The 25,581-nt window shown below is 48.2% G+C and overlaps 16 protein-coding genes across 16 annotated transcripts; 7 read left to right on the forward strand and 9 right to left on the reverse strand.

Moving 5' to 3' along the window:
• Nucleotides 1-59: 59 nt before the first annotated feature.
• On the reverse strand, nt 60-281 carry KL911_003419 (uncharacterized protein; the record flags this gene model as incomplete). The annotated part of the gene is made up of 1 exon (XM_043198597.1): nt 60-281. The coding sequence occupies one exon, from the start codon at nt 279-281 to the stop codon at nt 60-62; it is 222 nt and encodes a 73-aa protein (XP_043053750.1).
• Nucleotides 282-338: 57 nt separating this feature from the next.
• On the reverse strand, nt 339-2,822 carry KL911_003420 (uncharacterized protein; the record flags this gene model as incomplete). Its single annotated transcript, XM_043198599.1, has 1 exon — nt 339-2,822. One exon carries the CDS (start codon nt 2,820-2,822, stop codon nt 339-341), a length of 2,484 nt encoding a protein of 827 aa, XP_043053751.1.
• A 394-nt stretch (nt 2,823-3,216) lies between these two features.
• Nucleotides 3,217-5,925, forward strand: KL911_003421 (uncharacterized protein; the record flags this gene model as incomplete). Its single annotated transcript, XM_043198600.1, has 1 exon — nt 3,217-5,925. One exon carries the CDS (start codon nt 3,217-3,219, stop codon nt 5,923-5,925), a length of 2,709 nt encoding a protein of 902 aa, XP_043053752.1.
• Nucleotides 5,926-6,185: 260 nt separating this feature from the next.
• Nucleotides 6,186-7,300, reverse strand: KL911_003422 (uncharacterized protein; the record flags this gene model as incomplete). Its single annotated transcript, XM_043198601.1, has 2 exons — nt 6,186-6,423; nt 6,612-7,300. The coding sequence occupies 2 exons, from the start codon at nt 7,298-7,300 to the stop codon at nt 6,186-6,188; spliced, it is 927 nt and encodes a 308-aa protein (XP_043053753.1).
• Nucleotides 7,301-7,434: 134 nt separating this feature from the next.
• Nucleotides 7,435-8,910, forward strand: KL911_003423 (uncharacterized protein; the record flags this gene model as incomplete). The annotated part of the gene is made up of 1 exon (XM_043198602.1): nt 7,435-8,910. The coding sequence occupies one exon, from the start codon at nt 7,435-7,437 to the stop codon at nt 8,908-8,910; it is 1,476 nt and encodes a 491-aa protein (XP_043053754.1).
• A 45-nt stretch (nt 8,911-8,955) lies between these two features.
• Nucleotides 8,956-10,626, reverse strand: KL911_003424 (uncharacterized protein; the record flags this gene model as incomplete). The annotated part of the gene is made up of 1 exon (XM_043198603.1): nt 8,956-10,626. One exon carries the CDS (start codon nt 10,624-10,626, stop codon nt 8,956-8,958), a length of 1,671 nt encoding a protein of 556 aa, XP_043053755.1.
• A 75-nt stretch (nt 10,627-10,701) lies between these two features.
• KL911_003425 (uncharacterized protein) lies at nt 10,702-11,829 on the reverse strand (the record flags this gene model as incomplete). The annotated part of the gene is made up of 1 exon (XM_043198604.1): nt 10,702-11,829. The coding sequence occupies one exon, from the start codon at nt 11,827-11,829 to the stop codon at nt 10,702-10,704; it is 1,128 nt and encodes a 375-aa protein (XP_043053756.1).
• A 322-nt stretch (nt 11,830-12,151) lies between these two features.
• KL911_003426 (uncharacterized protein) lies at nt 12,152-14,122 on the forward strand (the record flags this gene model as incomplete). The annotated part of the gene is made up of 1 exon (XM_043198605.1): nt 12,152-14,122. The coding sequence occupies one exon, from the start codon at nt 12,152-12,154 to the stop codon at nt 14,120-14,122; it is 1,971 nt and encodes a 656-aa protein (XP_043053757.1).
• Nucleotides 14,123-14,126: 4 nt separating this feature from the next.
• Nucleotides 14,127-15,026, reverse strand: KL911_003427 (uncharacterized protein; the record flags this gene model as incomplete). The annotated part of the gene is made up of 1 exon (XM_043198606.1): nt 14,127-15,026. One exon carries the CDS (start codon nt 15,024-15,026, stop codon nt 14,127-14,129), a length of 900 nt encoding a protein of 299 aa, XP_043053758.1.
• Nucleotides 15,027-15,042: 16 nt separating this feature from the next.
• On the reverse strand, nt 15,043-16,593 carry KL911_003428 (uncharacterized protein; the record flags this gene model as incomplete). The annotated part of the gene is made up of 1 exon (XM_043198607.1): nt 15,043-16,593. The coding sequence occupies one exon, from the start codon at nt 16,591-16,593 to the stop codon at nt 15,043-15,045; it is 1,551 nt and encodes a 516-aa protein (XP_043053759.1).
• A 156-nt stretch (nt 16,594-16,749) lies between these two features.
• On the forward strand, nt 16,750-18,102 carry KL911_003429 (uncharacterized protein; the record flags this gene model as incomplete). Its single annotated transcript, XM_043198608.1, has 1 exon — nt 16,750-18,102. One exon carries the CDS (start codon nt 16,750-16,752, stop codon nt 18,100-18,102), a length of 1,353 nt encoding a protein of 450 aa, XP_043053760.1.
• A 2-nt stretch (nt 18,103-18,104) lies between these two features.
• KL911_003430 (uncharacterized protein) lies at nt 18,105-18,608 on the reverse strand (the record flags this gene model as incomplete). Its single annotated transcript, XM_043198610.1, has 1 exon — nt 18,105-18,608. One exon carries the CDS (start codon nt 18,606-18,608, stop codon nt 18,105-18,107), a length of 504 nt encoding a protein of 167 aa, XP_043053761.1.
• A 122-nt stretch (nt 18,609-18,730) lies between these two features.
• Nucleotides 18,731-19,465, forward strand: KL911_003431 (uncharacterized protein; the record flags this gene model as incomplete). The annotated part of the gene is made up of 1 exon (XM_043198611.1): nt 18,731-19,465. The coding sequence occupies one exon, from the start codon at nt 18,731-18,733 to the stop codon at nt 19,463-19,465; it is 735 nt and encodes a 244-aa protein (XP_043053762.1).
• A 176-nt stretch (nt 19,466-19,641) lies between these two features.
• KL911_003432 (uncharacterized protein) lies at nt 19,642-19,998 on the forward strand (the record flags this gene model as incomplete). The annotated part of the gene is made up of 1 exon (XM_043198612.1): nt 19,642-19,998. The coding sequence occupies one exon, from the start codon at nt 19,642-19,644 to the stop codon at nt 19,996-19,998; it is 357 nt and encodes a 118-aa protein (XP_043053763.1).
• Nucleotides 19,999-20,061: 63 nt separating this feature from the next.
• KL911_003433 (uncharacterized protein) lies at nt 20,062-20,642 on the reverse strand (the record flags this gene model as incomplete). The annotated part of the gene is made up of 2 exons (XM_043198613.1): nt 20,062-20,546; nt 20,636-20,642. 2 exons carry the CDS (start codon nt 20,640-20,642, stop codon nt 20,062-20,064), a joined length of 492 nt encoding a protein of 163 aa, XP_043053764.1.
• Nucleotides 20,643-20,734: 92 nt separating this feature from the next.
• On the forward strand, nt 20,735-25,554 carry KL911_003434 (uncharacterized protein; the record flags this gene model as incomplete). The annotated part of the gene is made up of 2 exons (XM_043198614.1): nt 20,735-20,769; nt 20,982-25,554. 2 exons carry the CDS (start codon nt 20,735-20,737, stop codon nt 25,552-25,554), a joined length of 4,608 nt encoding a protein of 1,535 aa, XP_043053765.1.
• Between the last annotated feature and the right edge of the window lie 27 nt (nt 25,555-25,581).

The following is a 25,581-nucleotide window of genomic DNA, read 5'->3' on the forward strand; positions in this document are numbered from 1 at the left end:
CAAATTCTCCATTCTCATGTTTGGCTTGGGCACCTTATTTTATTGTAAGTACCACCCTCTCAGTCGTCTAACACATCAGTCATTCTGTTTGCGGTAAACGGAATTGCAGTTCTGAGCGAAGACCGTTTTCTGAACAGGATTGGATGGAGCACCTCATCGTCTGCAGACAACGCATACCTCGCATCATCGCCAGTCGACGGATCGATCGACTCGATCAAGTCACGGCTCGTGAATCTAATCGGTGCCACGAGAACGCTGCTACGATTCCCTCTAATTATCATTAACGTCGTGGTTATTTTGTACGAATTGGTGTTGGGCTAATAATAAATAAGATTACTCTATTTATGCTGCTGGCGCTCACAATCTTTGTCGGCAAAGAAATGGTCAAGAATATCATACTTGTGGGCGCTCCAATTGTAGATAAACCGATCTTCGCCAAAGGCTGCGCCATACTGCAGTTTTTTGAACATCAATATGGTGTCGTAGATCAAAATGTACTGCCTCAGGTTTTGAACCATCGACACTCTTTGAGATCTGAAATTCGATATGACTTCGTACACCACATCGGTGTCCTCGTTGCCTTTTTCGGGATTGTTCACCATGACGTCGATAACCGAGTCGATCGTGCAGAAACAGCCCGTCCGACCACACCCTGCTGAGCAGTGGACCATGACTGGGGCTGCTTCCGTCTGTGTGCGAGAGAGAACGTATCTCTTGAAAGCCACAAGGGATATTAGATCACAGGAGCTTATCAACGCTCCGTAATCTGGCCACGAAAGTATTTGGATCTGGATCACCTCGTGTTCTGGCTTGTTGCCAATTTTCAGCCGTAGTCTTCTGGCGACCGTCTCGCACTGTGACTTATCTGTGAGCTTGAAGTCAGTGATTTCCTCCAGTTGATCAACCTTGATGAATATACCGTTTGAAGAGTATGTGCCTGAAAGCCAATAAGGGGCACACTTCTCAACTTCATTCTCTTTTTGGGCAGTTAGGGACAGGATAAGTGGCACTTTATGGTCAAAGATGACCTTCCAAAAGTCTCCTATAGTTTCTTCCAAAGGTCCCTGAGCTGCAATGTAGCGCAGCTGCGAGCCAGGATAGCTCAAATATGAGGCGTTGATATAGGACTCGTCTTGGTCCAACTCCTCGTCATCAGCGTCATATTTTTGAATCTTAACTCTGGCGTGCTCGTAAGGAAATATATCCTTGTAACGATTTTTTCTGCCCAGCTCCACTCCAGCTGAAAAGCACGGGGTCTCGGGGCTTGGCGTCGTCACGCTAGAGTGCCTTGAAAGAGCCTGATTGAGACGCTCGACTTCCTGAGATTGCAATTCGCTAAATTTATGTGACAAGACCGATGCCCCTGAGTCTGAGCCGATGACGTTACTGAGCCAAGTTGGAAGAATCTTCAAGTCGGGAGACGTGATGTTAGTCGAAAGATGCATGGACATGTCGGGTCTGGCGGTCAGAAATTCCTCATGTTGTCTTGATTTGAAAAATGGCTTGCTAGCGGTGTCTGGGAGCATAAAGTGAGTGAGGCCGTGAGAAATAGGAGACTTGTCGTTGAAGAAGCGTTGTTTCTTTGCGGACGCTGTGTTGGGGGAGTTGGAGGACGACGGGGATGGAAGCGTAACAGTGACTTTGGGTGGTGGAGAAACTTTTTCTGGGCTGGGTATCATCATGACTTTAGGCTTGGAAGCAGACGTGCCAGACTCAACATGGGAAGGATACTGTTCCTGAAACTTGGAAAATCCCCCTTTCAGCACATATATGGGTGCGCTCCATGTGGCAGACGAGGCGAACTTGGCTGCCAGATTGCTCACAGAGAGCGAGGCGGACTGGGTCGAATCCGTGGAATTATCGTAGAAAATTAAGACAGGTAAATTATCTCTGTCTCTTTTCAAGTAGTTGAGGAACAGTGTTTTTTCGTCCGACGTGAGGGTCGCTATGCACCTGTCCAAAGTGAATGTAGCTCTTTTTAGTAGTGTGGAGGGCAGGCACAAGTTGACTGCGCCGACGATGTGCGATTTGCAATAGTCTTGGAAAGGTCTGACGTCAACAACCAATATATTAGGTAATCCATCTTCGCTCACGACGCCTTGAAAATTCTCAATGTGTCTAAAGGACTCCTCAGGAGAAATTAAGGAGCAACCTTTTGGTAGCGGGTATTTGACATCCTTGAACCTGCTTGGTCTTGGGGAGCCCGGCTCTGTGTTGGAAAGAAATTTTTTTAGCGTGAATGCTGGCGGCAGTGTACTTGTAGAACCGTTAGCACTTGTTGACGTGCGTCCGTCCACTATATCTGTTGTGCTTGCTGAGGCTTCTTTTAAGTTGAACTTTTGCTGGCTAGGAGAAAACCTGGACATCTGAAAAGCCTCGCTTTTTGTTGAACGGTGGCATTTGGCCTTCACCGGCGTGGGCTGCTGTGACTGTGACTGTGACTGTGACTGTGACTGTGACTTGTGCTTCTCCTCCTCGTCTTCTTCCTCCTCCTCGTTTATTTTCAGCGACATCAGCTGGGAGGGTTCGAACAAGGTTTCGGTGCTGGCGATGGAGAGATTTCGCCCATCAGAAGGGTGTGCCACATCGCTGGCGGAGTCGACGAGCGTAGAGTCTGAGGTAAGCGAGGATATCGAATTGGCACATTTTTGGTGGTCATTGACGGAGTGTTTGTGGTTTCCACTCACGGGTGCCAAGGGCATGGAGGGTGGGTTCTGCTTTGACTGAGTTGACAACTCCAAGAATTCCGAAAAATAATCTATATCGTTTGTTTGTTTACCCTTCGTGGAAACGTGGTTTGGCGTATTGCTCAGAGAAGACATATGAAGCAGTAGCTCATACGATCTTCGATATATAGGACGGGATCTAGTATAATCTGATGCGTCACTTTGCTAAATATAATTTCAAAGGCGAAAAAAAAAGAAAGAGCCCTACAAAAGTTTAAAATAAGCCTAGCCTTTCGTCTAACGGATATATTAAACTTTTACTCCTTTGCCAGGCCACTGAAAATAAAATTCTCGCGTGATGTCATTGCGCGTTCACACGGCGACCAAATATTCCCTTGCGCTATTTTTACTAATCGCGGGCTAGGCCTGCCAAAGAAATTTAGCAGCAGCCCAAAATAGAAACACCGGCCCACGGGGCCTGCCATCTCTACACCACGTCTTGATTTTATTTTTTTGATTTCTTGCCTTTTAAGCTCTAAATATTCCCCAGATGACAGGTGCGCCCTTGTCCACATCGTTCTCGGTGCCAAATAGCTCTGGCCCGGTGAAGTCGTTGTTGTCAGAGCGGCTGCTGGTGCTGCGCAATAAGTCGCCGCCGGAGTCTCAGGACTCGGACCTGGCACACATTCCTCTGCCTTCCTCTCCTTCGGATTCCTCTCACAAGGGCCTCCACAGGCTGGGGTTTTCGCGGAAAAAGAGTGACAGCAGCGATTCCTTTAGCGACCACAGTGACGACAAAAAAGGTTTGATGGGCATACTTACGCGAGTTCGAAGGATATCGCGCTCTAGTTCTGATGAAACAGATACCGACACGAAACCTGATCCAACGACAGAGCACAGATCGCACCCGAAATTAGAGTACCACGAGGAGGAGACTTTCACAACCCCGTTGGACAAGAAGTCAATTCCGCGAGAACTCATCGACCAGGGAATTGAGATGCTAAGAGTGACCCATAAAAAGAAAGTCAAACGGTGTTTCCGCTTGAACTTGGACAACAATCATCTGATCTGGAATAACAAGGCCTCGTCATTTCTGGAGATCGACAAGATCAAGGCGATCAGAACCGGCTTTGAGGCCAAGAATTACAGGGAGGAGTTTAAAGTGTCATCCGATTACGAAGATTTATGGATAACGATTATCTACTACAAGGATTCCAAGTCAAATAATATCAAAGTCTTGCACATGATTGCTCCCGGCAAACATGAATACGATACTTTTGTTACCACTTTGCGCAACCTCGTATATTTCAAACGGCAGATGGATAGTATCAGTGAATTGTTCACTGACTTGCACTGGAACAACAAAAACTCCGAAAGCGAGCATCTCTCGTTCGATGGTGTCCTCAAATTAGTGTCCAAGCTTCATGTCCACGCAAGTCCAGAGTATCTCGAGAATCTTTTCCGCAAGGCTGACTCGGAAGCAAAAGGTCACCTAAATTTCCAAGATTTCAAGAAATTTGTCAGTTTACTCCGAGACCGCAAGGAGTTGAGAGCCATATTTGATCAACAAGTTCGGATCACGCCCGGGAGATTGTCCTTCGAGGAATTTTGCAGTTTCCTCGTCGAAGTACAAAAAGAAAATATCTCCTACTCGCAGGCGAAGCAGATATTTCATCGCTTCTCCAAAACAAAACACTACCTAGAATACGACGAATTTGTTAGTTTTCTCACCAGCTCATATTCAAAACCTTACGCCAATATCCAAGAGGATTACTCATACCCGCTCAATGAGTATTTTATCTCCTCATCGCACAATACATATTTATTAGGAAGGCAAGTTAATGGAACTGCATCCATTGAAGGCTACATTAGAGCATTACAACGAGGCTGCCGTTGCATCGAGATAGACCTCTGGGATGGCGAAAGAGGACCAGTGGTTACTCACGGCCGCACATTCTCCAGCTCCATTGAATTTCAGCTCGTGGTGGAGACAATTGGCAAGTACTCTTTCATCACGTCCCCATATCCTGTTATTTTATCGCTGGAGGTTCGTTGCAATGCTGAAAATCAGCTTCAAGCTGCCAAGATCCTCAAAGATATTCTACAAGACCGCCTGCTAGAATATCCGGTCAAATCGCCCTTCGAAACACTGCCATCGCCCGAGCAATTGAAACATAAGATACTAGTGAAAGTGAAGAAGTCTACCGGTGAGACTGGAAGCTTTGACAGTATGTCTTCGTCGTTGTCTTCGTTTAGCGAAGACAATAGTACAATCACAAAGATTGTTCCCAAGAAAAGAAAAACCGTCAAGATCTCTCAGGAGCTGGGCAACCTCGGGATTTATGTTATTGGAACCAAATTTCGCAATTTCTCGCTTCCCGAGTCCAAAACATTCAACCACTGTTTTTCCTTCAGTGACAAGGCGCTAGTCAAAATGGCAAGGGAGGAGGCTAAGTTTTCTGCTATTGTCAAACACAACAGGAGGTTTCTCATGAGAATTTATCCATCAATCTATCGCTTCAGTTCGAATAATTTCAATCCGTTCTTTTTTTGGGAACTGGGATGCCAATTAGTTGCAACGAACTGGCAGGTTTATGATGTGGGACAGCAGATCAACGAGACGCTTTTTAATATAGGCTCCAGCTCCGGATACGTCCTCAAACCCTCTTGTCTGCGGATCAGAAACCCAAAGTTGCAGAATATCGACCCATTGGGCTGCTTGAAATTTGAGCAGAGTAGGCGCATTAACATTGAGCTCATTTCCGGACAACAACTTCCCAAGCCAAAGGATATCAAATCGGATTTTTTTGATCCCTTCTTAGAGCTGGAAATTTATTGTGCAGAGGTTTTGGACGCGAATGTCAGCTCCACGACTGGAAAGCTGGGAACGGTATTGAAAACGGAGTCCTCAACTCACCAAAAATCTCTCGTTGAGCAATTGATCAAACTCGCAGAACCCTCTGTTGTGTTCAGGACAGCTCCAGTACCTCAAAACGGATTTAATCCTGTCTGGAATCAGAGCTGCTCGGCAACATATCTCACAAACGACATTGATTACGTTTTCCTGCGGTTCCTGGTGAAGTGCGCTAGCGAGGGCTCCGAAAAACTTATTGGAACACACACGTGCAAGCTCGATTACTTGAAACAAGGTTACAGACATCTTCCACTGTACGATCAGCAAGGCGAGGAATTCATCTATTCGACACTATTTATTAGGGTTGATTATGAGGATAAAAAAATGACTAGAAAAATGACATGATGTCGTCCTCCTTGTCCTTCTTGACGGTGGCCGTGGATCTCTCCTTTCCTGCACGTAATTCGCGTCTGATTTCCGGTCCAATCTCTCGGTGACCCCGTTGTCTGACAACTTCCATGAGGAAATCGCGCTGATCCTCAGTGATGTCGTTTTTGTACCGTTGTGCGAATGCCAAAAACGCCTTATGCCAGACAAGCGGCATTGGAGACGCGTCTCTGAGCCTTCTTTGCTCAGCAATTTCAGTGTCGTCATCAAGTATGATGTCATTTCTTGTTTCTTCTGTGATCACACGGAAGCGCATGAAATAAAACACTAGGTCGTCGATGGTCTGGTATGGTAAGGCGTACTTTTTCTCGATTAGAATTCGGATGAACACGGTGGTTGCTGGGTTGAAGTCTTTTTGCAATAACCACGAAAGCGCCACAGCAGAGTGTTGGACAGGAATCGAACACTTGGTTAGGATTGACCCCACGATCATTGCCTCTCTTGTTGTGCATCCGTCTTCAATCAATGGGAACAGGAATCCACGGAAAAATGCGGCAGGCTTATATAACGATTTTTTTAACGAACGATAAAGATGATAATTCAGCTTGTGATCGTCGCTTTCCTCGATATCTTGTCTGACTTTCGGATAAAGAACCAGATTAACAAACCTCTCTGCTTTATTAGCGGTCAGGTTAGACACAAACAGTCTGGTGGCCTCGTACGTCACCTGCGGAGTCCATGCTTCAGGATTCGTCACAAAAATCAGATCCTCCCAATTCTTGATGCTGGGAAGCACTTTAAAGAGTTTAGGCAGCTTCCCATGTCTCCATACATGTAGACTCTGTCCAACCTTTTCATAGGCCTCTATGACTCTTGGTGGAAGGAAGACTTTGTCTTGGGGTCTCTCTGTCTGTTCCGTCTTCTGCTGTTGGGTTTCCTGTAGCTTGGCCATGACTTTGTCAGCAAGATTGAAGCTGCCAAATGCATTATTGTCCGATTTGAAGTAAGACTCAAACAATTTCACGTCTTCCTCGTCTACTTCCTCGATGTCCTCGTCGTAGTATTCGTTTTCACCATCGTCGGACATCTCTTCGTAGACTACGTCATCGTCCGAATCGTCAGATTCGTGCGCAATCATTTGAAACCTCGGCTTCTCAGACACTTGTAAACGGTTTTCCTCGAGGGCAATCTCCTCCTGCTGCTCTCTCGCGAGCTTCAGCACCTTTCTAGAGGCAGCAGCATCTAGGACAAAATCATCTTCTGCATCGTCCTCGCCTGTCTTTTCGTGCTTCGAGCGTTTTCCAACTTTCAAATGGCCTGTCTCTGTGATATCTTTATACAGCGGCTTGTGCCGCATCTTGTCTTTAGCATCCTTGGTACTGATCTTTCCCATGATGAGGAAGTGAGAATTATTTAAAAAAATTCGAAAAAAAATTTAATCAGGAAATAGGAAAACGAATTTGCCATGGCAGAAGAACTATCATTTGATCTCGGTTTTTTTTCCTAGTTTCTCGTTTTATATTCATTATGGTGGCCCTCAAAAGATCAAGCGAGACACACGTTAATGGAACCAAACGTGCTTCGTCGGAAGGTCCAATCGATGCCAAAAGGGCGAAGACGTCACACTCTTTCCAAGCCTTGAGAGCGTCGAAATTGAAGACAATCAACACGATTCCAGCCCCTAAAACTGATTTGCTCGATGTCTTTGTGTGGGGTTCTGGATCTATGTGCGAGCTCGGTCTTGGGCCAGCCGCCAGCACCAAAGAGGTCAAGAGGCCGAGACTGAACCCTTTTCTGAAGAAAGAAGAGGTGGGGATTGTTGATTTTGCTGTGGGAGGGATGCACACTCTTGCCCTGGATCACACGAATCAAGTCTGGTCGTGGGGAGGAAACGATTCGGGCGTTCTGGGAAGAGACACCACCAAGCCTGGTGCCGAGCAGCTAAAAGATGCCGATGCCGACAGTGAGGACGAAGACGGCGAGTTGAATCCTTTGGAATCGACTCCTGCTGTCGTCGAGGGTTTGCCAAAGGACAAAAAAATTGTACAGCTAGCCGCTACCGACAACCTGTCTGCTGCTTTGTACGAGACAGGCGAAGTTTACGCTTGGGGAACATTTCGATGCAACGAGGGCATTCTTGGATTCAACCGAGACGTCAAGATCCAACGAAGTCCGGTGAAAATCCCAGATTTCGAGAACATCGTCCAATTGGCTGCCGGAAAAGACCATTTGTTGGGTCTGGACACGAAGGGAGTCGTGTATGCATGGGGTAACGGACAGCAGTACCAACTGGGAAGAAAGATTTTGGAGAGAACTAGAATGACGTCTCTGGAGCCACGCTCGTTTGGACTGAAAAATGTCAAAGCCATTGGCTCAGGAGAATTCCATTCCTTCGCAATAACCGCTGATGGTAGGGTTCTGAGCTGGGGACTCAACCAATACGGTCAGTGTGGTATCCACGTTGATATTGAGGACGGGGCTGTTGTTTCGAAGCCAACCGAGATCGAAGAGCTGACGGGTAAGGACATTGTGTATGTGACAGGAGGAGAACACCACTCGTTGGCTCTGTCATCTTCTGGCGACGTTTACACTTTTGGTCGATTCGACATGAAAGAAATCGGTATTGAGAAGGATAAGCTCCCAAAAGATGGTGTCATCACCGACGAACACGGCAACGTGAGATCTCTGCCTGTTGCCACGAAACTAACCACTCTTCCTAAATGCAAGGCTGTTGCTGCCGGCTCTCATCACTCTATTGCTGTCACTGAGGATGGTATCGCTTTCTCGTGGGGATTTGCGGACACCTATGCGCTTGGACTCGGAAACTTGGACGAGGACGTTTCCAGACCTACCAGAATCAACAACACCGCCACCAGAGACCACAACATCGTGCTAGTGGGCTGTGGCGGACAGTTTAGCGTCAGCGCCGGTACAAAGCTCTCGGAAGAGGAGGCCGAAAAAAGAGCAGAGAAAATAGAGGAGTTTGAGAAGTCTTTAGAATAGATGTATCATATTATGTAATTTACAAGCATCATTGGCTGTTCCTGATCATTCCATCTGCTCGTCTAAGCGCACACACAGACCGTGTTCTCTCATGTACTCCTTGACCTGTCTGACAGTGTACTCGCCGCGGTGGAACATGCCTGCTCCCAAAGCAGCGTCCACGGACGTATTTTTGAAAACTTGCTCGAAGTGCTCCGGTCTTCCTGCTCCACTGGAAGCTATCACGGGAATCGACACTGCGCTCTTGATCTGGTTTATCAGCTCGAAGTCATAACCGGAATTCGTTCCGTCCTTATCTATGCAGTTGAGCAGCACCTCTCCAGCTCCCAGTTTTTCGCAGGCCTGGCAAAGCTCGTATGCGCCCAGCTGATGGACTTTACGGCCTCCCTGCGAAGTCACCTGGTAATAGCAGTATTTTTCTCCGAGCGGCCCTGGGAATTTCGTCTCAATGCAGTTGTAGCTGCACTTTTCAGGATCGGCAACGTACTTTCGCTTTGGGTCGACAGAAATCACGACAGCCTGAATTCCATACGCTTTGGAAATCGTCTCTATTGGGGTTGTACCGGTGCACTTACTGCCGTTGGCATAGAAGTTCTCGGCAGCGCTGACTGCGTCTGAGCCTATCGAAACCTTGTCTGCTCCAGCACGAAAATACAGACTGGCCACGTCCAGAGCTGGTATGCGAGTCCCGTCGGGGTCAACCACATCCTTGATTCCTCCTCCAACTGTGAGAGGAACAAAACAGGTCTTGGCTGCCAGTCTGAGCACTTCGAGCATAGGAGCGTCTTTCACGGGGGAGTTTCTGAACGACGTGATATTGAGGAACGTCACCTCGTCTGCGCCTTGGCGATAATATTTCTCGGCCATCTCCACCGGTTTTCCCAAGTTCCGCACGTCTCCTCCGTTGCTTTTTTCTCGAACATCGTACTGGTCTCCCTTGGTGACAACGAGATCGCCGTTATCGTTAGTTCTGACATCCAAACAAGCAATCACACGGCGCGTGAGGCCCGTGGGGGTCTTCTCAACCTCGTCAATCGCCTTGTTGACAATAGTTGTGTTCTTTTCCTGCTTCAGAAACGACTCGATAAGTCGGAGACCAGCAATTCCTGACTTTTCTGGGTGGAACTGCGTAGCAAAAATATTGTTCTTCACCACGGCTGCAATAAAGGTCTCCGACCCGTACGTAGCCACAGCCAAGGTCCATCCCTCGTTTTGCAACCGGTCGATATCCTCGCTGCTAACGATTCCTGCGTAAGAATGGACAAAATAGAACCTAGAGCCCGGATCCATGGCGTACAGCGTCTTGCCGTCCTCTGACCCCAGAACACGGACACAGTTCCACCCAATCTCAGGTACAGACTTGTCTGAGTCGTCGAACCGGGTCAAATCAAGGTCCACAAGCCCCAGACCCTGTACTTCTGGACTCTCTTCTGACCGTCTGAAGAGAGTCTGTAGCCCAACGCAGATACCCATAAGCGGGCGGCCACTGTCTATGTACTCCATCAGAGGCTCCACAAAGCCGCGCACACGCAGCTCACGAACGAAATGGCCAAAATTGCCAACTCCAGGGAGAATCAGCTTCTGGACATGCATCAAAGAGCCGTTTTCTAGACGTCTAATAAACTCCACCTCATAGCCCAGGTGCTCGATGGCGTTCTGGAGCGAGCGCAGGTTCCCGCTTTCAAGATCGATCACATGGACAACCTCTTTCGCCATTGCTCGATATTAATGCGCGCAAAATGACTAACTAATTCTATGAAAAAGTGGAAAATTTATAGTCGTGTACAAAGTCTATTTAAGGGCCCGGCGACTCTTGACGGCCTCGGCCAGCTCCGTGAGCATCTGCACGGTGGTTTCCCATGACACGCAGCCGTCCGTGACAGACACGCCGTATTTAAGCTCGGCCTTGTTCTTAGGAATCGACTGTTTGCCCTCGTTGATGTGGGACTCGATCATGACTCCGATGATCTTATCCTCACCTTTGGCGATCTGTCTCGCCACCTCCTTCGACACCTTTGGCTGGTTTCTGTAGTCTTTGTTGGAGTTTCCGTGAGAGCAATCCACCATCAGAACTCCTCCTGGAGGAAGCTTCGACTTGGCTTCGGCAACAGATGCCTCGTCGTAGTTGGTGCCCCTCTTGCCACCTCTCAGAATAATAAAGCAGTTGTCGTTTCCCTTGGTGGTCGTGATAGCAGCGAGGCCGTGCTTTGTGACACCCATGAAGTGGTGGGGAGAGCCAGCGGCCTGAATAGCGTCGATCGCCACGTCCAGAGAGCCGTCGGTACCGTTCTTGAAACCAATAGGGAAGGACAAGCCAGAAGCCAGCTCTCTGTGGAGCTGCGACTCCGTGGTGCGGGCGCCAATAGCGCCAAAGGACAGGAGGTCGGCGAGGAACTGCGGGGAGATAGTGTCGAGCATCTCGGAGCCAATAGGCATTCCCTCGTTGGTCAGTTCCACAAACAACTTTCTCGAGATCTTGAGACCCTTGTTGATGTTGAAAGTGGTATCGAGGTCTGGATCGTTGATCAGCCCTTTCCACCCCACAGTGGTGCGGGGCTTTTCAAGGTAGGCACGCATGATCACCACCAGTTCCCCAGAAAGCTCATCAGACAGTTTCTTCAACCGTCTGCAGTAGTCCATAGCAGCCACTGGGTCGTGGAGGGAACAAGGTCCAACAACAACCAGCAGACGGTCGTCCTGCTGTTTCACCACTGCGCTGGCCTCTTTTCTTCCCTTGATGACCGCAGCAAGGGACGCTTTTGTTGGAGGCACCTCCTGCTGAAGAAGAGCGGGAGTAACCAGAGGCTCGTAGCCAGCGATGCGGAGGTCGTCGTACTCTTCAGGAGCCGGAGTGGCCGAACGGGTTCTCTCGAAATCCAGGAGCTCGTTGTCTTTATGTGATCCAGCTACAGCACTCATTGGAAATAAATGAAAATATTTTAATTGGAAAATTATCTAAATGTGTCATGCATATAATCGTCGAGAAAAACACATGGCATGGCACATGTTGTCAAGGAAGCGAAAATGCGTCCTAAAATGGCTCAGTAGATGGTATGTGATAGGACCGTATGCTCTCGAATGATATTGGGCTTGGGCGTCCTTTTTCGGTGCTCTCTACTTGGCACCCTCATTATCATCGCTTGCTACCCTAAATTATAACGGCTGTGCAGTTTTTCATCCTGTCTGTAAAAAGATCCTCCGGTATTCTGCACTCTGTTTTATAACTCCTTCTCTTTTTCGCATGGTTTCTTCAGACTCGGAGTTCGTCATACCCGACGACATAGAGCTGCACAGAATAGTCAAATCCCGCTCCAACAGTTTGCAGGAATCCGCGGAGCGAGAGAGCCAGTTCTCGGAGCTCAGCAACGGGGGTCCCCTAAGCTCTCCGAAATCCAAGGTTAAAGCCTTCCTAGAGGGCCTGTGGCACGGTCCGGCACACCCGGTGGATGGTCCGCCTGAGATCAAGAGCCCCTATGCCCGGCAGTTCGAGAACTTCCCGTACCGAATATCCAGCTCCTTTCCCACCAAAATCAAGCTCCCCTTCATCATTCTGTACTACGCCTTTTGGCTTGTGATACTACAGCAGGCCCTTTCGTCCTATTTGACTGAGCAGCCAACTTATCAAGATGAGGCTTCGGGCAAATCAATGGATATCATCAGTATCTCCTGTCGCGGAGAATCTTCGATATGGAAGGGCAAGAATCAGAGATGCGGGCTTGCAGGAGCTAAATGCGCACCTTTCGATAACAGAGAAGTTGTTCTGCGGTGTCCGGCGCTGTGCGATTCGGAATCTATCACGTACTCTTCAATTCCGGTTGGAGATCAGAATATCAAGTACCGAAGTTTCACCATCGGTGGAGGCAGGGCTGAAACTCCCGAAAACGATGTCCTCTCTTATCCCTACCGTGCGGACTCCTACCCGTGTGGGGCAGCCGTCCATGCCGGCTTAGTCTCGCCCTTTTTTGGCGGCTGCGCTAAAATCAGATTCGTCGGACCGCAGCCGGAGTTTCCTGCTAAAGACGGATCCATAGGTTTTGACAGCTTTTTCCCGGCATCCTACCAGTTTGTCAAGACTCCAAAATGCCACAACTGCTACGATCCACGAGTGCTTGTCGCCTTTATCAACATCCTGCTGGGTTTGCCGGTTATTTATATGTCGACCAACGGAAGCCTGGCCTTTTGGACCGTCTGCATCAGCGGATTCTGGACAATCATTCTCACATTCGATCCACCACTCGTGGTGAAGGCTCAGGACCCGGAGTCTCTGGCCACGCTCATATCGCTCGGTTTCGAGAGACTGCTGCCACTGTGCTTCATCCTCTATGTCGTCTGGAAAGCCGCCTGCCAAACAACCCTGAGTCGCCCATCGTCACCTATCTGCAAAGCACTGATTTGGTATCCACTGTTCTGGGTCGGCATGCTCAACAACGTCACATTCGACAGGCTCCCAGTAGACCGTCTCACCATAACAGACATCCTTACACAGCCAGGGTCGATCTTTGCAACCCTGGGCATCGTCGCGATCATCGCTGTCGGCGTGGTTGTCCAGGCATACCACTTGTGGAAGGCGGGCAAGTTCCGCATGTACTTCAAGCTGTACCTTGGATTCATCGGAGCTCTGGTGGTGCTGGGAAACCTTTCTGGTCTGAACCTCAGAATCCACCACTACATCCTGGCTCTGCTCCTTATTCCAGGAACCAACACCAAGGGGATGACCGCGATGTTGTTCCAGGGCGTCTTGCTCGGTCTGTTGGTGAACGGAGTCTCGCGGTGGGGACTTGCGTCGATCGAGGAGACCGACAGATCATTGAGACGGTCGGATCCGTCAGGAGAAATCAAGCCTCCGGAATTTCTGGGGTACGAGCGCTCGAACTCCAGTGTTTCCTGGCAGATTCGCGAACGGGACAATCCGATAATGATTAACGGAGAGTTCATCTCGCCACACGACAAGCTGAACCGGTACTCACTCATCGTCAACGACGTGGAGTGGTACAATGGTCCGAATAGCTCTGTAAGCCTGGAGGCCCTTGCTGCCGAAAATGACCGGTTTGGGGAGCTGCTGGGGTACGCTTCCGACCATTCACAGGAGCAGAAACTATACTTGAGAGTTGGCAGGGCTGGAGGAACCAGGAGAAGTGACTACACGAACGCTGCTGTTTTGAAATATCCGTCTGGAGAGTTTGTGCCTCCCAAACCGGGTCTCACTAAATAGAGTATTATAGACGTCTACTGGTTTTATTATAGGCCGAAATGAAGGAGAGTTTTTTGGCGACGTCAAGATCCGGGCCGGTCAATTTCAGAGATCCGTAGTTGGACAACTTCTCCCTGATGGTGGCTGGCTTTAGATCCCCGAGATCAAAGCTCTTCAGCCGAAAGTTCACATCCCACTTGAGATGACTCAGATGAGAGTAGAGATACGAGACTGTTGACCGTGGTATAGGAGTGGTCACCAATGAGGGAGGCAGCACTTTTATGCTTATAGCCTTATACTCAAAAGTGTTCCTGTATGCGGAGTACACGGTGGCCAGGTCAATCGGGGGAAACGCAAGAACGCTCCTGTTGTTGGTTGTTGTGCCTTCCGCTAGGACAAAGACAACACTGTTCTTCAATTTGAATAGGTCCACCGGGGCTGCAGATTGGTAGGTGAGTTGGGGCTGGGCCAGGGCAAAGCTGAAGGTTTCCAACAACCCGTTTAGTTTCCTAAGATTGCCCCTGCTATCTGCGGTGAGGAAACTGCAGTTGTTTGATTTGCTGACTAGGTACAGGACGAGACAGTCCAACGGAGAAGAGAAGTTGACAAACACCAATTGGCCTTTGTCGGGCCGCCTTGAGTCAATCTGCTTGGTGTTGGACTTCTTGACTCCGTCAGCCAGAAACTCGATCTCGCTAACATTAAACAAAACCAGCAACAACAGTCTCAGAACCGGCCTGAAGAGAAATCCAACTGGCCAGCAGAGAGACGACAACAAGAACAGAAATACCGAGGGAACTATCTTCAAAAGCGCCCAGATTGGACCCAACACATATTTCACCAGCACAGAGCTGTTGGCGGGTGGTATGGGCATAAAGGGAGAGATCCCCGTACCCTTATCTCTCCAATCGCTGAATTTTTCCATTATAAAAAGATTTATTTTATACATAGTCCGGAAATGGAGTCTTCAGCGTATGGCTGATCTCTGGATAATAATTAGTGAGCTTGACGTAGTAGTCGTGGTAGTTCTGCTCAAAGACCTCTGGATTAATGCATAGCGCGATCAGGAACGTGATGAAGCCCGAATTAAACGAGTTGAGCGTCACCTTGGCGATGAATAAGCCCAAGAGCAGCTGCACGATGAATGCCAAAATCACAAACTCCTTAGGTAGACGATCAAACAACGCTGTCGTTTTGTAAAGTAGGTAGAACACGCCACCGCTCGTCAAGGAGACCAGGATCGAGTACAACGTCAAGGTCGACTCCACCAAGCAGTCTGTCACTAAAACTAGCAGGCCTCTGAATCTCAGCAGCTCGTAAGTGTCTTTGGACGACGACAGATAGTCCTTTCCGTAGAGTGCAAGATATGAAAAGGCGAATTTGTTGAACCACTTCACCCAGAACTCTACCTGATCTGCAAGCCATTCGAGGATGGAAAATAGACAAATCAGAGCACAGAAGAGTAGTCCATTTTGCTCTTCCTCATCGCGGCCGTATTGTCTGTTGATCACCTTTTCCTTTCCAAAGGTGATGATCTGTCTGATCGTGCGCGTGATCGGCACAATTATGGATCCGAAACAGATGCTTCCAAAAGAATATGTGATGGCTCTTTTGAACGATCCCCAAGCAGGGTTGCGCGGCTTCACTACAGACCGGTGGAAGAAATACCACGAGCCGTAGATCCCACTGATGGTCACATGAGTGAGATTTTCGAGAACCTCAAATATGTAACAGCCAGTGAAGAGCGTGAATAACTCGACTGCAAGGGTGGTGTTGGACACACAAACGTCATTGCCGTCTTCGTGTGGGCAGTTGGCATCGTCTTGTTTGAGGCGGTCGTAAGCGATGAGTCCGGCGAGCACAAAGAAAACCAGAGAGCATATGCCTGAAATAATAGAGCTCAAGCATGAAACCACCAGCGTCGAGGGATAATCGGCCATGGTCTCTATGATGATGCGGAACACCAAGCTAGTGAAGCTTAAGTTTCTCCTGATCGACGCCAGGTACCAAATCTGGAAGAACCCCAAAATGAGAAACATTCCTGCCGCTCCCGGTTTTCCTGTTGCGAACATACTGGTGGCGAGCCCAAACATCACTAGCGGGAGGAGGAAGTAACCGGCAAGGACAAAAAAGAGCGGATACGCCCACACGAGTACCAGCAGTACCACGGAGCAAACGATCGGAATCACAAAGGCCGAGGTCACGAGTGGCCACAAAGACGGATTTGCCGCGGCCTGGATTTGAAGTATGTATTCGTGGTTCTTGATGTTCTTTATGCTGTGGCCGGCCAACAGGCCAAATAGCACCAGTGTAGCAAAGAAAATTAGGGTAAACACCTTGTCCTGGTATTTTGGCGACGCGATCTTGAACGATTCCTCGAAGCTATCAGACTCCACGGGCTCCTTCGGTTTCTCAAATGTGTACTCATATTCAGGAGGCTCTTCCTCCGACTGGAAATATGGAGGAGGCAGAAGGCGTGAACTCTCTGACATCGTATTAACCGTCAGGCTTGAGGTTTAGCGTAGCTAGCAAATTGATTCCAGAGCCCACTTTCAAACGGTTGCCTAAAGAAATGATAATTAGAATTTTAATTTCTGGAAATTATTCAGGATCGAGCTCTAAATACTAGAGCGTCATATTTGAGATAAATGGACACAACAGCTTCGCCCGTCGATTGCCGGTTCCGATCCGACCAGCTGGATCTTCTTGCAGCATACGCAAATCCGGAATATGGCTCCATGGCACCGTCGATGCTGGTCGAAGGCCCTTCTTCCTCGGGCAAGACATACACTCTGCGCAAGTACTTTGGACATTTGCAGCGAAATAGGCAAATATTGTTTTCAGAAATCCAATGTGAATACTGTCTCACGCGCAAAACAATCTTGCACACGATTTTGCGCAATTTGATCAACTTGCTCGATATTAATGTCCAACAGTCAGCCGAAATGATCAGTAAGTGCGATGGACTTGGAACTTTTGTGGAGGTGCTGAAACAGATCGAACACATATACACTACCATGTCTGACGGCACACGACACCCCCCTGTCGTGTTTGTGCTTGATCGAGTGGAGAGATTGCTTCCAAATGAAAACTCCTCAGAGCTCTGCATAGCACTGTCGAAAGCTCATGAGCAGAGTCCAGCTCTTGACTTATTCACGTTTGTCTACGTGGTAAATCGCAGTGACTCCCTCAATCTTCAAACCCTCGCACTGCCTACCATCGCCTTTACCTGCTATTCCATTGACCAGATCAAAGACATCTTGCTTGACTGGATAACTGATTCAGATTCACCGTTTCTTCCTCCCCATCAGTTCAGATCATTTGCTCGACAGTTTCTTGACATCATACTAGACACTTACACATCATATTTTGGCTCAGATATTGGGCTCATGGTCCCTGTACTGGCAAAGCTGTGGCCAGTCTTCATCAACCCGGTCAATGAGCTCGGACGCATACAGAACGGCACCAACGACGTGCTCACTACATTTCAGCGGAATAAGTCATTGTTGCAAAGCGAACAAGGCCTCTTGGACGACCTTGCCAGTGCAGACATTCCGTCAAGCGACCTGCCTAAGAAAACCAAGTACATTTTGATTGCATCGTACCTTGCATCTTACGATGACCCCAAATACGATCTAATTCTGTTCTCCAAACAGAGAGAAGCGCGCTCGAACAGGAAAGTTCGCCATTCCAAAAAGAAAAGCACCAAACCAAGCGACCAGCTGTCGTCCCGGATGCTTTCCCCACAGGCGTTCACGCTTGAAAGATTGCTAGCAATCTTGCACGCAATATACGACGAGAACTGCGACGAGCCTCTATTGAACGACGTAGAGCTTTTATCGGAACTTGCCACGCTTTCGACACTCAAATCTGTCATGAAACTAAAACTAGGCGACACCATCGGAGGCGGCACCAAATGGAAATGCAACGTCAACTGGAGCGTTATCAAGAAGTTCTCGGACGACGTGGGGTTTGAAATAGAAAATTTCCTGATAGACTAGTTTCACCATTCATCTTTCTGCTCTGTTTGTATTGTTCCTCCCACCTTCATTGCGATCTCCTCGATGTCATTGTAGTTTTCCCCAAAAATGGGGCAAACAGATCTCATTTTGGCACGAGCTCGCTTGAGAACGTTCTCGTATTTTTCAACGTCGGAATCATTATTCGTAACCTGTGCTCGACCATTCTCAAAGAGAGTGTCAATAAGCATTTGCAGCTCGGTTAGACTCTGTAATAGTTTGGAGAACTGTCTTGGTTTACCCTTGTCATCCGTTGTGGCACCGGCGTCGATTTTCTGCTGTGTTTGATCGATCCATATTGCGACTAGTGCTTTATACTGGCCAAGAACTAGAAGACGCTGGAAACCGGTCTGAATGCCGATCTGCTTTCCTTCCAAAAACTGTTGCTTCGACCCTTCCAGTTGCCCTTCAAGAAACCCTTCCTGGTAGTACTGGTTTTCTAGGTTCAGCAGCGAATCGAAATCTATGTCTTTTTGTTCGCACGGCATCGCGATGAATATTTTTTTGATTTATGTCCGATTTAAAAAGACGACGCAGACTGAGACAGGTCAAAACAGATGTTTACGGGTCCGACTCAGACAGCGAAAATGACGGGGGAAAGACGATGGACATGGATACCTTTGGCCAAGAACTGGAGCTCGACTCTAATGAGAGTGTAGCGGAGGAAGACGATCAGGAGGTCAAAATCGAAGCATTCAACCTTAAGCAAGAGACGGAGGAAGGGGTGTTTGATCAAGATGGCAACTACGTGCGGACGAAGGAAGAAAGCGAAGACGAGGACTGGCTAAATGATGTGAAAAAGGAAGACATCCAGAAGGCTCGTGCGGCTGAAATGCGACAGGACGAGGAGAGACGGAAACTGAAAGACCAAAAGGCTCGGCGATTGCGGTCTGCTAATGTGAATGAGGTTATAGGACAACTTTCTGAGCTGATGGAGCCGGCAGAAAGTGTGGTAGAACTACTACAACGGCTAAACGGTGAGGCAAGAAGGCTAAAAAAAAAAGGTCAGAAGGAGGACGAAAAACGCGTACGAGAGCAAATTTCGCAGGTGATGAGCGCAATTGAGGTTTTAGAAGATGGCTTTGCAGAGATTTACGAAGTGACGAGAGAGGAACTAATGCGGAAATTGCCCACTGCCCCGGCTTCCGAGCGCAAACGAAAAAGAGAGGACCCAAGTGCCGAGCTGTGGTATTATCGATGGCCCGGACAGAACGAAATTTATGGTCCCTATGACTCAGCCACAATGGAAGCGTGGCGTGAAGCGTATTTTGTCGATAACCCGGTGGAATACCGGAGAGGGAATGAACCATTTAGATTGCTCGATGATTCCACAATGTTCCTGTAATGGACCCCCGTATTTCCGATACAATTACCTAATAAAGAATGCCGTCCGGGGTGCAGGTATTGACACCATTTTTTTAAAATTCGGCTGCACGGGGCGCACGCCCCGTATCCCCGTGGTCAATTTGGCGTGAGCAAGTATGATATAAAAGCGTGGCATATCCTTGCCTGATAAGCAAGATGACTCCAAAGTGTATTCTCAACCTCAATACCGCTTCCAGATGTTTTGTTAAGCTCCAGGGAACGACAATCCCAACAAAGTCGTTCACCTCTTTCAGCAGAACGCCGTACTCCTACGCTGACAAGTACAACCAGAAGGACCTCAACAAGACCCCGGAGTTGAAGCAGACTGTCAGCAATAACGGCGGGGCAGGTCTAGTCGAGCACTCTTCTATGACGATTATCAAGAACGCCAGTGATGCCCATCCTTCTTACGACGACCACATATCTGCTCACAATGGTTTCACGCCGCTTGTGTCGGGCAGCGGCGCGGTCAGCGGGCATGGATTTATTTCGACGGGCGATATTCAGGAGTAAACGCATGCTAATCAACGAGACTTTATATAACGATGAATACGTAAGTACCGCTTAACTTTTACCTTACAAGTATCTTCTGTCTGGGTAGTCTACCACTTTGTCGAATTTTTCGTCGCCCACGTATCCTCCCGCCATTGCGTTGAGAACATGCCTCTTAAACTGGGCAGGGTACTTAGACAAGTCGTTGGCAGCATCCTTGTTTAGGGGATCGTTGGCGTTTGGCTGTAAGAACAGGTGTAGAATTCCGGCAAACACCAACTGCAGAGTCAGCGTTGGTTTCCAGTCGTTCCGCAGTATGTTGAGACAGACATGGCCCTCCAGATCGATGTTAGGATGGTATATTTTTTGCAAGCATTTGAATTCTGGAGCTCGATTAGGATAGTCTTCTGGCACTTCGCAGACAAACTTGAATTTTCCACCTTGGTAGAGTCCCTCGTTGGGACAGACCTCCAGGTCGATTCTCATTGGATTTGCTTCGTCATATTTGATGCTTATTCCAGGTATCTCCTCGTACTCCTGTAAATCCTTCTTAGCACGGATATATGCCACTGGGATAGACTGAGAGACGGGCTTGCTGGCCTGCTCTTTCTGTAACTTCTTCAGTTTGAGCTGTTGTTAGTGCTTTGAATCCAAGTACTCACCATTGCAAATATCGACTTCCTATTTTTCGGTGTAAGGTTTATTCATTGAATCCATTATTTTGCTATAAACAAACATCAGATCAGACGACGAGACTATGTCGTCCAAGAAAAACTTGTCTAAAGGCAAGCCGTCTGCCAGTGAGCTGAAGAACCAATTCAAAGATCTCCAGCAACGGCTGGGGAAAAATTCCGACTCTGGTACGGTCGAGCCGGATCCAGCTACGAGAGGAAGGAAAGTAAGTATCACGCTCTCCACAAGCTAACCATATAGCGTGACAGTTTAGGTCTCGGGGCGCAATCGCTTTCTGAACGGCGTCCACTATCGGGTGTTGATTTTTTGAGTGACCTGAGCGACGGTCTCTTAGTGGAATCGCGTCGTCTCAACCATGAAAACACACAATTGAAGGCACAGTTATCTGAACTGCAAGATAAATACATCCAGGCGTCCCAGCAGCTACGTAATTTGCAGGTGTTGAACAAGAATCTGAGCGAAAAGGAGGAGAATTCCGGTGATCGAATTTGGGAACTCGAAACGCAGCTTAGCGACCTGCGAGACCAGTCAGTCAAGTTGCAGCTGATGTACGACAAAACGAACAAGGATAAGGCCTCTACAGATGCAGAGCTGGAAAACTTACGGACGCAGCTTGAATTTTATCAGGAAAAGCAGTCAGCTCTAGAAAAGGAGACCACAGCCAAACTATCGCAGTTGAATGCCACAATAAAGGAGCTGAAACAACGTAATTCTGATCTGAACGATGAAAACGACGAACTGCACCAAAAAGTGCACCAGTTATCGGCCGCTGAGAATAAACGATTAAGCCTGCTTCCTGCTAATGACGAGAACGCTGAGCTCGAGAAGTACGACCAATCGTCGCTGATCGACCCTTCATTGTCTCCAATTCGTGAAATATCACCAAATATGATGCTTCTCTCTGACCCAGACAGCCTACAAAAAGCGCAAAGAAAAATTGCCATGCTGGAACAGGAGCTGGCCAAAATGAAGGCGGAGAAGGAAGAACTGAAGAGAAAGCAGGCTAACAAGTCACCGAATAAATCCATCCGACGTCAATCCGTCGCCGAAAGTGGTGGATGGGACGACTTTGATAAAAGCATTGGCCTGAATACCACACACAAGGACTCGGGATATTCTAATTTGCAAATACTTGAAAACGAGCTCGGGAACCTTTCGGACGACTACGATGAGATGGAGGCCTCGCAGATTAAGTACTTGGAAAATTATGCTTCCAAGCATGGATTGAAGCTTGTGCCCGATTCAAGCGAGAAGACTGCAGACAAATCGATCATTGAGGCCTCTACAGGATACGACATCGTTGCTTTGCCTAATGACGCCAACGCCCACTCTCCAATCGAGCAGCTGAAACAGAAGTGTCATGAGCTGGATATGGTACCGCTGAAAACAAGTGAATATGAAGAGCTGGTGAAGAGATCCAACTACGAGATGGTCGACAAGGACAAACTGGAGAACGCCGGTCTTACAGTTCTTCCTTTGCTGGAGTTCAAAGCACTTGAAGGGAAGGCTAGCAAGGTCGAGATTGTACAGTCTGAGACCGAGAAACTCCAAAATCAGTTGGAAAATCCCGGTGCAGAGTTTATCAACAGAAAGGCCTATGAGTTGGGGCTTTCAACTATTCCTGTTGAAGAACACGAAAAGCTGAAGGCTGCATTGAACACCAGAACGATGGAACTAAATGCCGTGCAGGAAAAATTGAGGCAGGTTGAAAAGAAACTGGAGACTCAAGCGTTATCATTAGAACAGCTGCAAAGTGGAGCAATGAGTCACAATATGGCTCTTTTGCCGGCTTCGGAACACAGAGAACTCCTTGCTAAGGTCAAGGAACAGCAACAGGATATTGAGGCATTCAAAGGAGCCCTCAAGGCCGCAGAAGACAAGCTTGCTTCTCCAGATATTTCTTATATCAAGGAGATGGCAGGAAAGAAGAACCTGGTCGTCTTGGCATCTGATCAAACCGAGGCTACCAAGGCTGTCAGCACACCTGTGAACAGTCCTATGAAACAGAGCGTCGATTCTGGAAGCCCAACCAAACGCTCTGCTGCTCTGGCCGCCGATGGAACTGTTGAAATTGCTGCTTCAGCTTTGCGTTCTCTTCAACAAACCGTGGAAAATCCAACATTGCCATACCTTAGCAGCAAGCTTGCCAAATTGGGCTATAAGGCTCTGTCTGTTAACGAGTACGAGCTGCTTGTGGCAAAGTCGTCTTCCGCTGGTGTTAATGTTTCTCCGCGCAAGCAAAGGGCACTTGAATCGGCGGAGACGGTCGAATCCCTGAAAAGACGGTGTGCAGAACGAGGACTGGTTGTTTTGTCCAAGTCGTCTTATGAAAGCATTCTTGTATCCTCGAAACGGTCGCTTACCCCGGTTGAGCTGCTTGAAAGAGTCGATAAGTCGGGCATGGTTGCCCTTAAGAAGGAAGACTATCAGGAGCTTTTGGGAATTGTTAGCTCTCTTGGCCCTCAGTTTGAGGAGCCAGTTGAGCAAATGAAACGAGCTGGTCCTCAGCACATTGGAGCTTCTCTTAATGAGCTCAAATCGCTTGCTGACCAACAAGCAAAAATTTCCGCATCCTATGACTCGCCGCCTATTTCGTACTTAGCCCAAAAAGCCCACGAAGCTGGCTACAAAGTGGTGAGTGAAAAAGAGTATAAAGAGCGGAAAGTTGAGCCATCTATTGAGGAATGCCGGGAGATTGCTCAAAAGCACAATTGTGTGTTGCTTGATTCAGAGGAGCATACGGAACTTTTGTCGCTGAAAAATAATGTCACACATCCCTCAGAAGATTTTGTGTCCAGGCTTGCTGCTGCTGCTGGGCTCGACGTATTAGGGGCAGCGGAGGCAGAAAGGCTCTCTAATCCTTCAAGATTGCAAGTTGCACAACTGGCCAAACAACATTCTCTGGTGGTGCTGGACAGTGAGGAGCATGAAAATTTGCAACAGGAGCTGAAGGAGTTGAAGGATTCTATCAGCGAGCGTAGTCAAGAGGCAGCAAAGCTGGATTCTCAGACTAAGAAAGACCAGATTGTCAGGCCGACAGTCGAATCTCTGCGTAGTGCTGCCGCCAGCATAAATTTCGTGTTAATGGCTAAGGAAGAAAACGACAAGAAGGAAAACCAGCTGAAAGTCCTCTCCAAGCTCGAACAAGAAGTGTCAAATCTGAGATCACAGGTGGTAACATTGTCGGCGCAGCTCAGGGAGGCAGAAACCAGTGATTTCATTAGGTCGCAAGCTACGAAATACGGTCTTGTGGTGATGCCTGATTCTGAAATAAGGCAAAAGGAAGATGAACTTGTACTTAGTCAAAAGCAGTTGAACGAGAAGTCGGGTGTTCTGCAGACAATTGAGAAGCAAGTGCAAGAGCTAACAAAACAACTGGCCGACACCAGAGAAGAGCTGGAACTGCAGAAAACGGCCTCTCCTTCTCTCGAGGTCGCCAAGTCTGTTGTGACCAAAAGCGGGCTACTCTGTCTGTCGAAAGCGGAGGTGGAGCAGCTTTCGGGAGCCCAATCGCGTGAAACTGTCTATGTCGATGCTCCAAGTGAGCCGTTTGAGGCCAAGGATCGCTTATTGAAAGAAGAAGAGTTGAAGGAGTATGCCTCCAAACTGGGATTCACGCTTGTTCCTGTTGGACAAAAGGGACAGCCTCAAAGAGTGGACGTGCGTAAACTGAAAGAGCTCGCCAAACCACATGGCTTGGAGATAATAGAGGTTTCCAAGCTGCGGAAGCTTCAGGAAAATAGCAAAATTGATCTTGCAACGCTTCATGAGGCCGCCAGATCTTTGGGCATGACCGTGGTTGATCCTAAAGCAGTTCCAAAGAGGGCTGAGCTGAGTCAAGCTGCAGGCAAACTGGGCCTAAAGCTTATGAGCTCCTCAGAGATTGAAGCACTCAGGAAACGGCCTATCACTTCAAAAGATCTCGCTGCCGAAGCTGCCGAACTTAAGCTTAGGCTTGTGCCGGAGGACGAACACGGCACTTTGAAGAAGCCCGTTCTCGATAGCGATCTCAAACAGATCTGTAGATCGAAGGGATACATGCTCATTCCAGAGTCCAAATTTGTGGCCACTACAGTCTCGAGGACTGTGGATGAATCCAACGTCGTCGTCGTTCCTTCCACCTACTACAATAAATTAATCAGAAGCCACTCCTGGTACAAAAACCACAAGAAAGACGTTGAAGAGATGGAGAAACCAGCTACGACCATTTTGGAAGAGGACGAGCCAAGTGTCTTGTCTGCAGAAGCTGTTAAACAAAGACAAACTCTGTCGCCCGGCATTTCGACAACCAATCTCTCCAGACATGCCACAACGTCTACTGTTCAGACGACCGGTAAGTTCAAGTTCACTAACCAAGAAATGATTGCCGCTATTACTCAGACGATCATTGGAGAGTATCTTTACAAATACTACAGAAAGCTCGGTCCGCTGTCTTCACTCTCTGAGGCCAGACACGAGAGGTACTTCTGGATTCATCCTTACAGCCTTACGCTCTACTGGTCTGCTGCCAATCCTATTCTTGGTGACCCATCCGAAAATAAAATTCGGGCACTGGCGATTAGCAGCGTCGAATCCGTTGAGGATAACAATCCATTGCCTCCTGGATTGTACCACAAAAGCATTCTTGTTCACTCTGCAGACAGGACAATCAAAATCACTTGTCCTACCCAAAAGCGACACAGCATTTGGTTCAATTCGCTGAGATATCTGATCGACAGGAGTGTCGATGATAACATATACGACGACCCTGAAAACCAATACGACATCTCTTATGCATTGGATGACCGCGTGGAAAACGAAAGAAATGGACGGGGGCAGCGGCCATCAAGAACTTTTTCGACGAAAGGACTGTTTAGTAACATCATGCCTGCCAAAAAGGACTAACATGGTTGGATACTTGCTAGCTATAAA

The sequence above is a fragment of the Ogataea haglerorum genome (genome assembly GCF_019207285.1).
Source record: "Ogataea haglerorum isolate 81-453-3 chromosome Unknown 81-453-3_NODE_9_length_481884_cov_97.824832, whole genome shotgun sequence".
NCBI classification, from domain to species: domain Eukaryota; kingdom Fungi; phylum Ascomycota; class Pichiomycetes; order Pichiales; family Pichiaceae; genus Ogataea; species Ogataea haglerorum.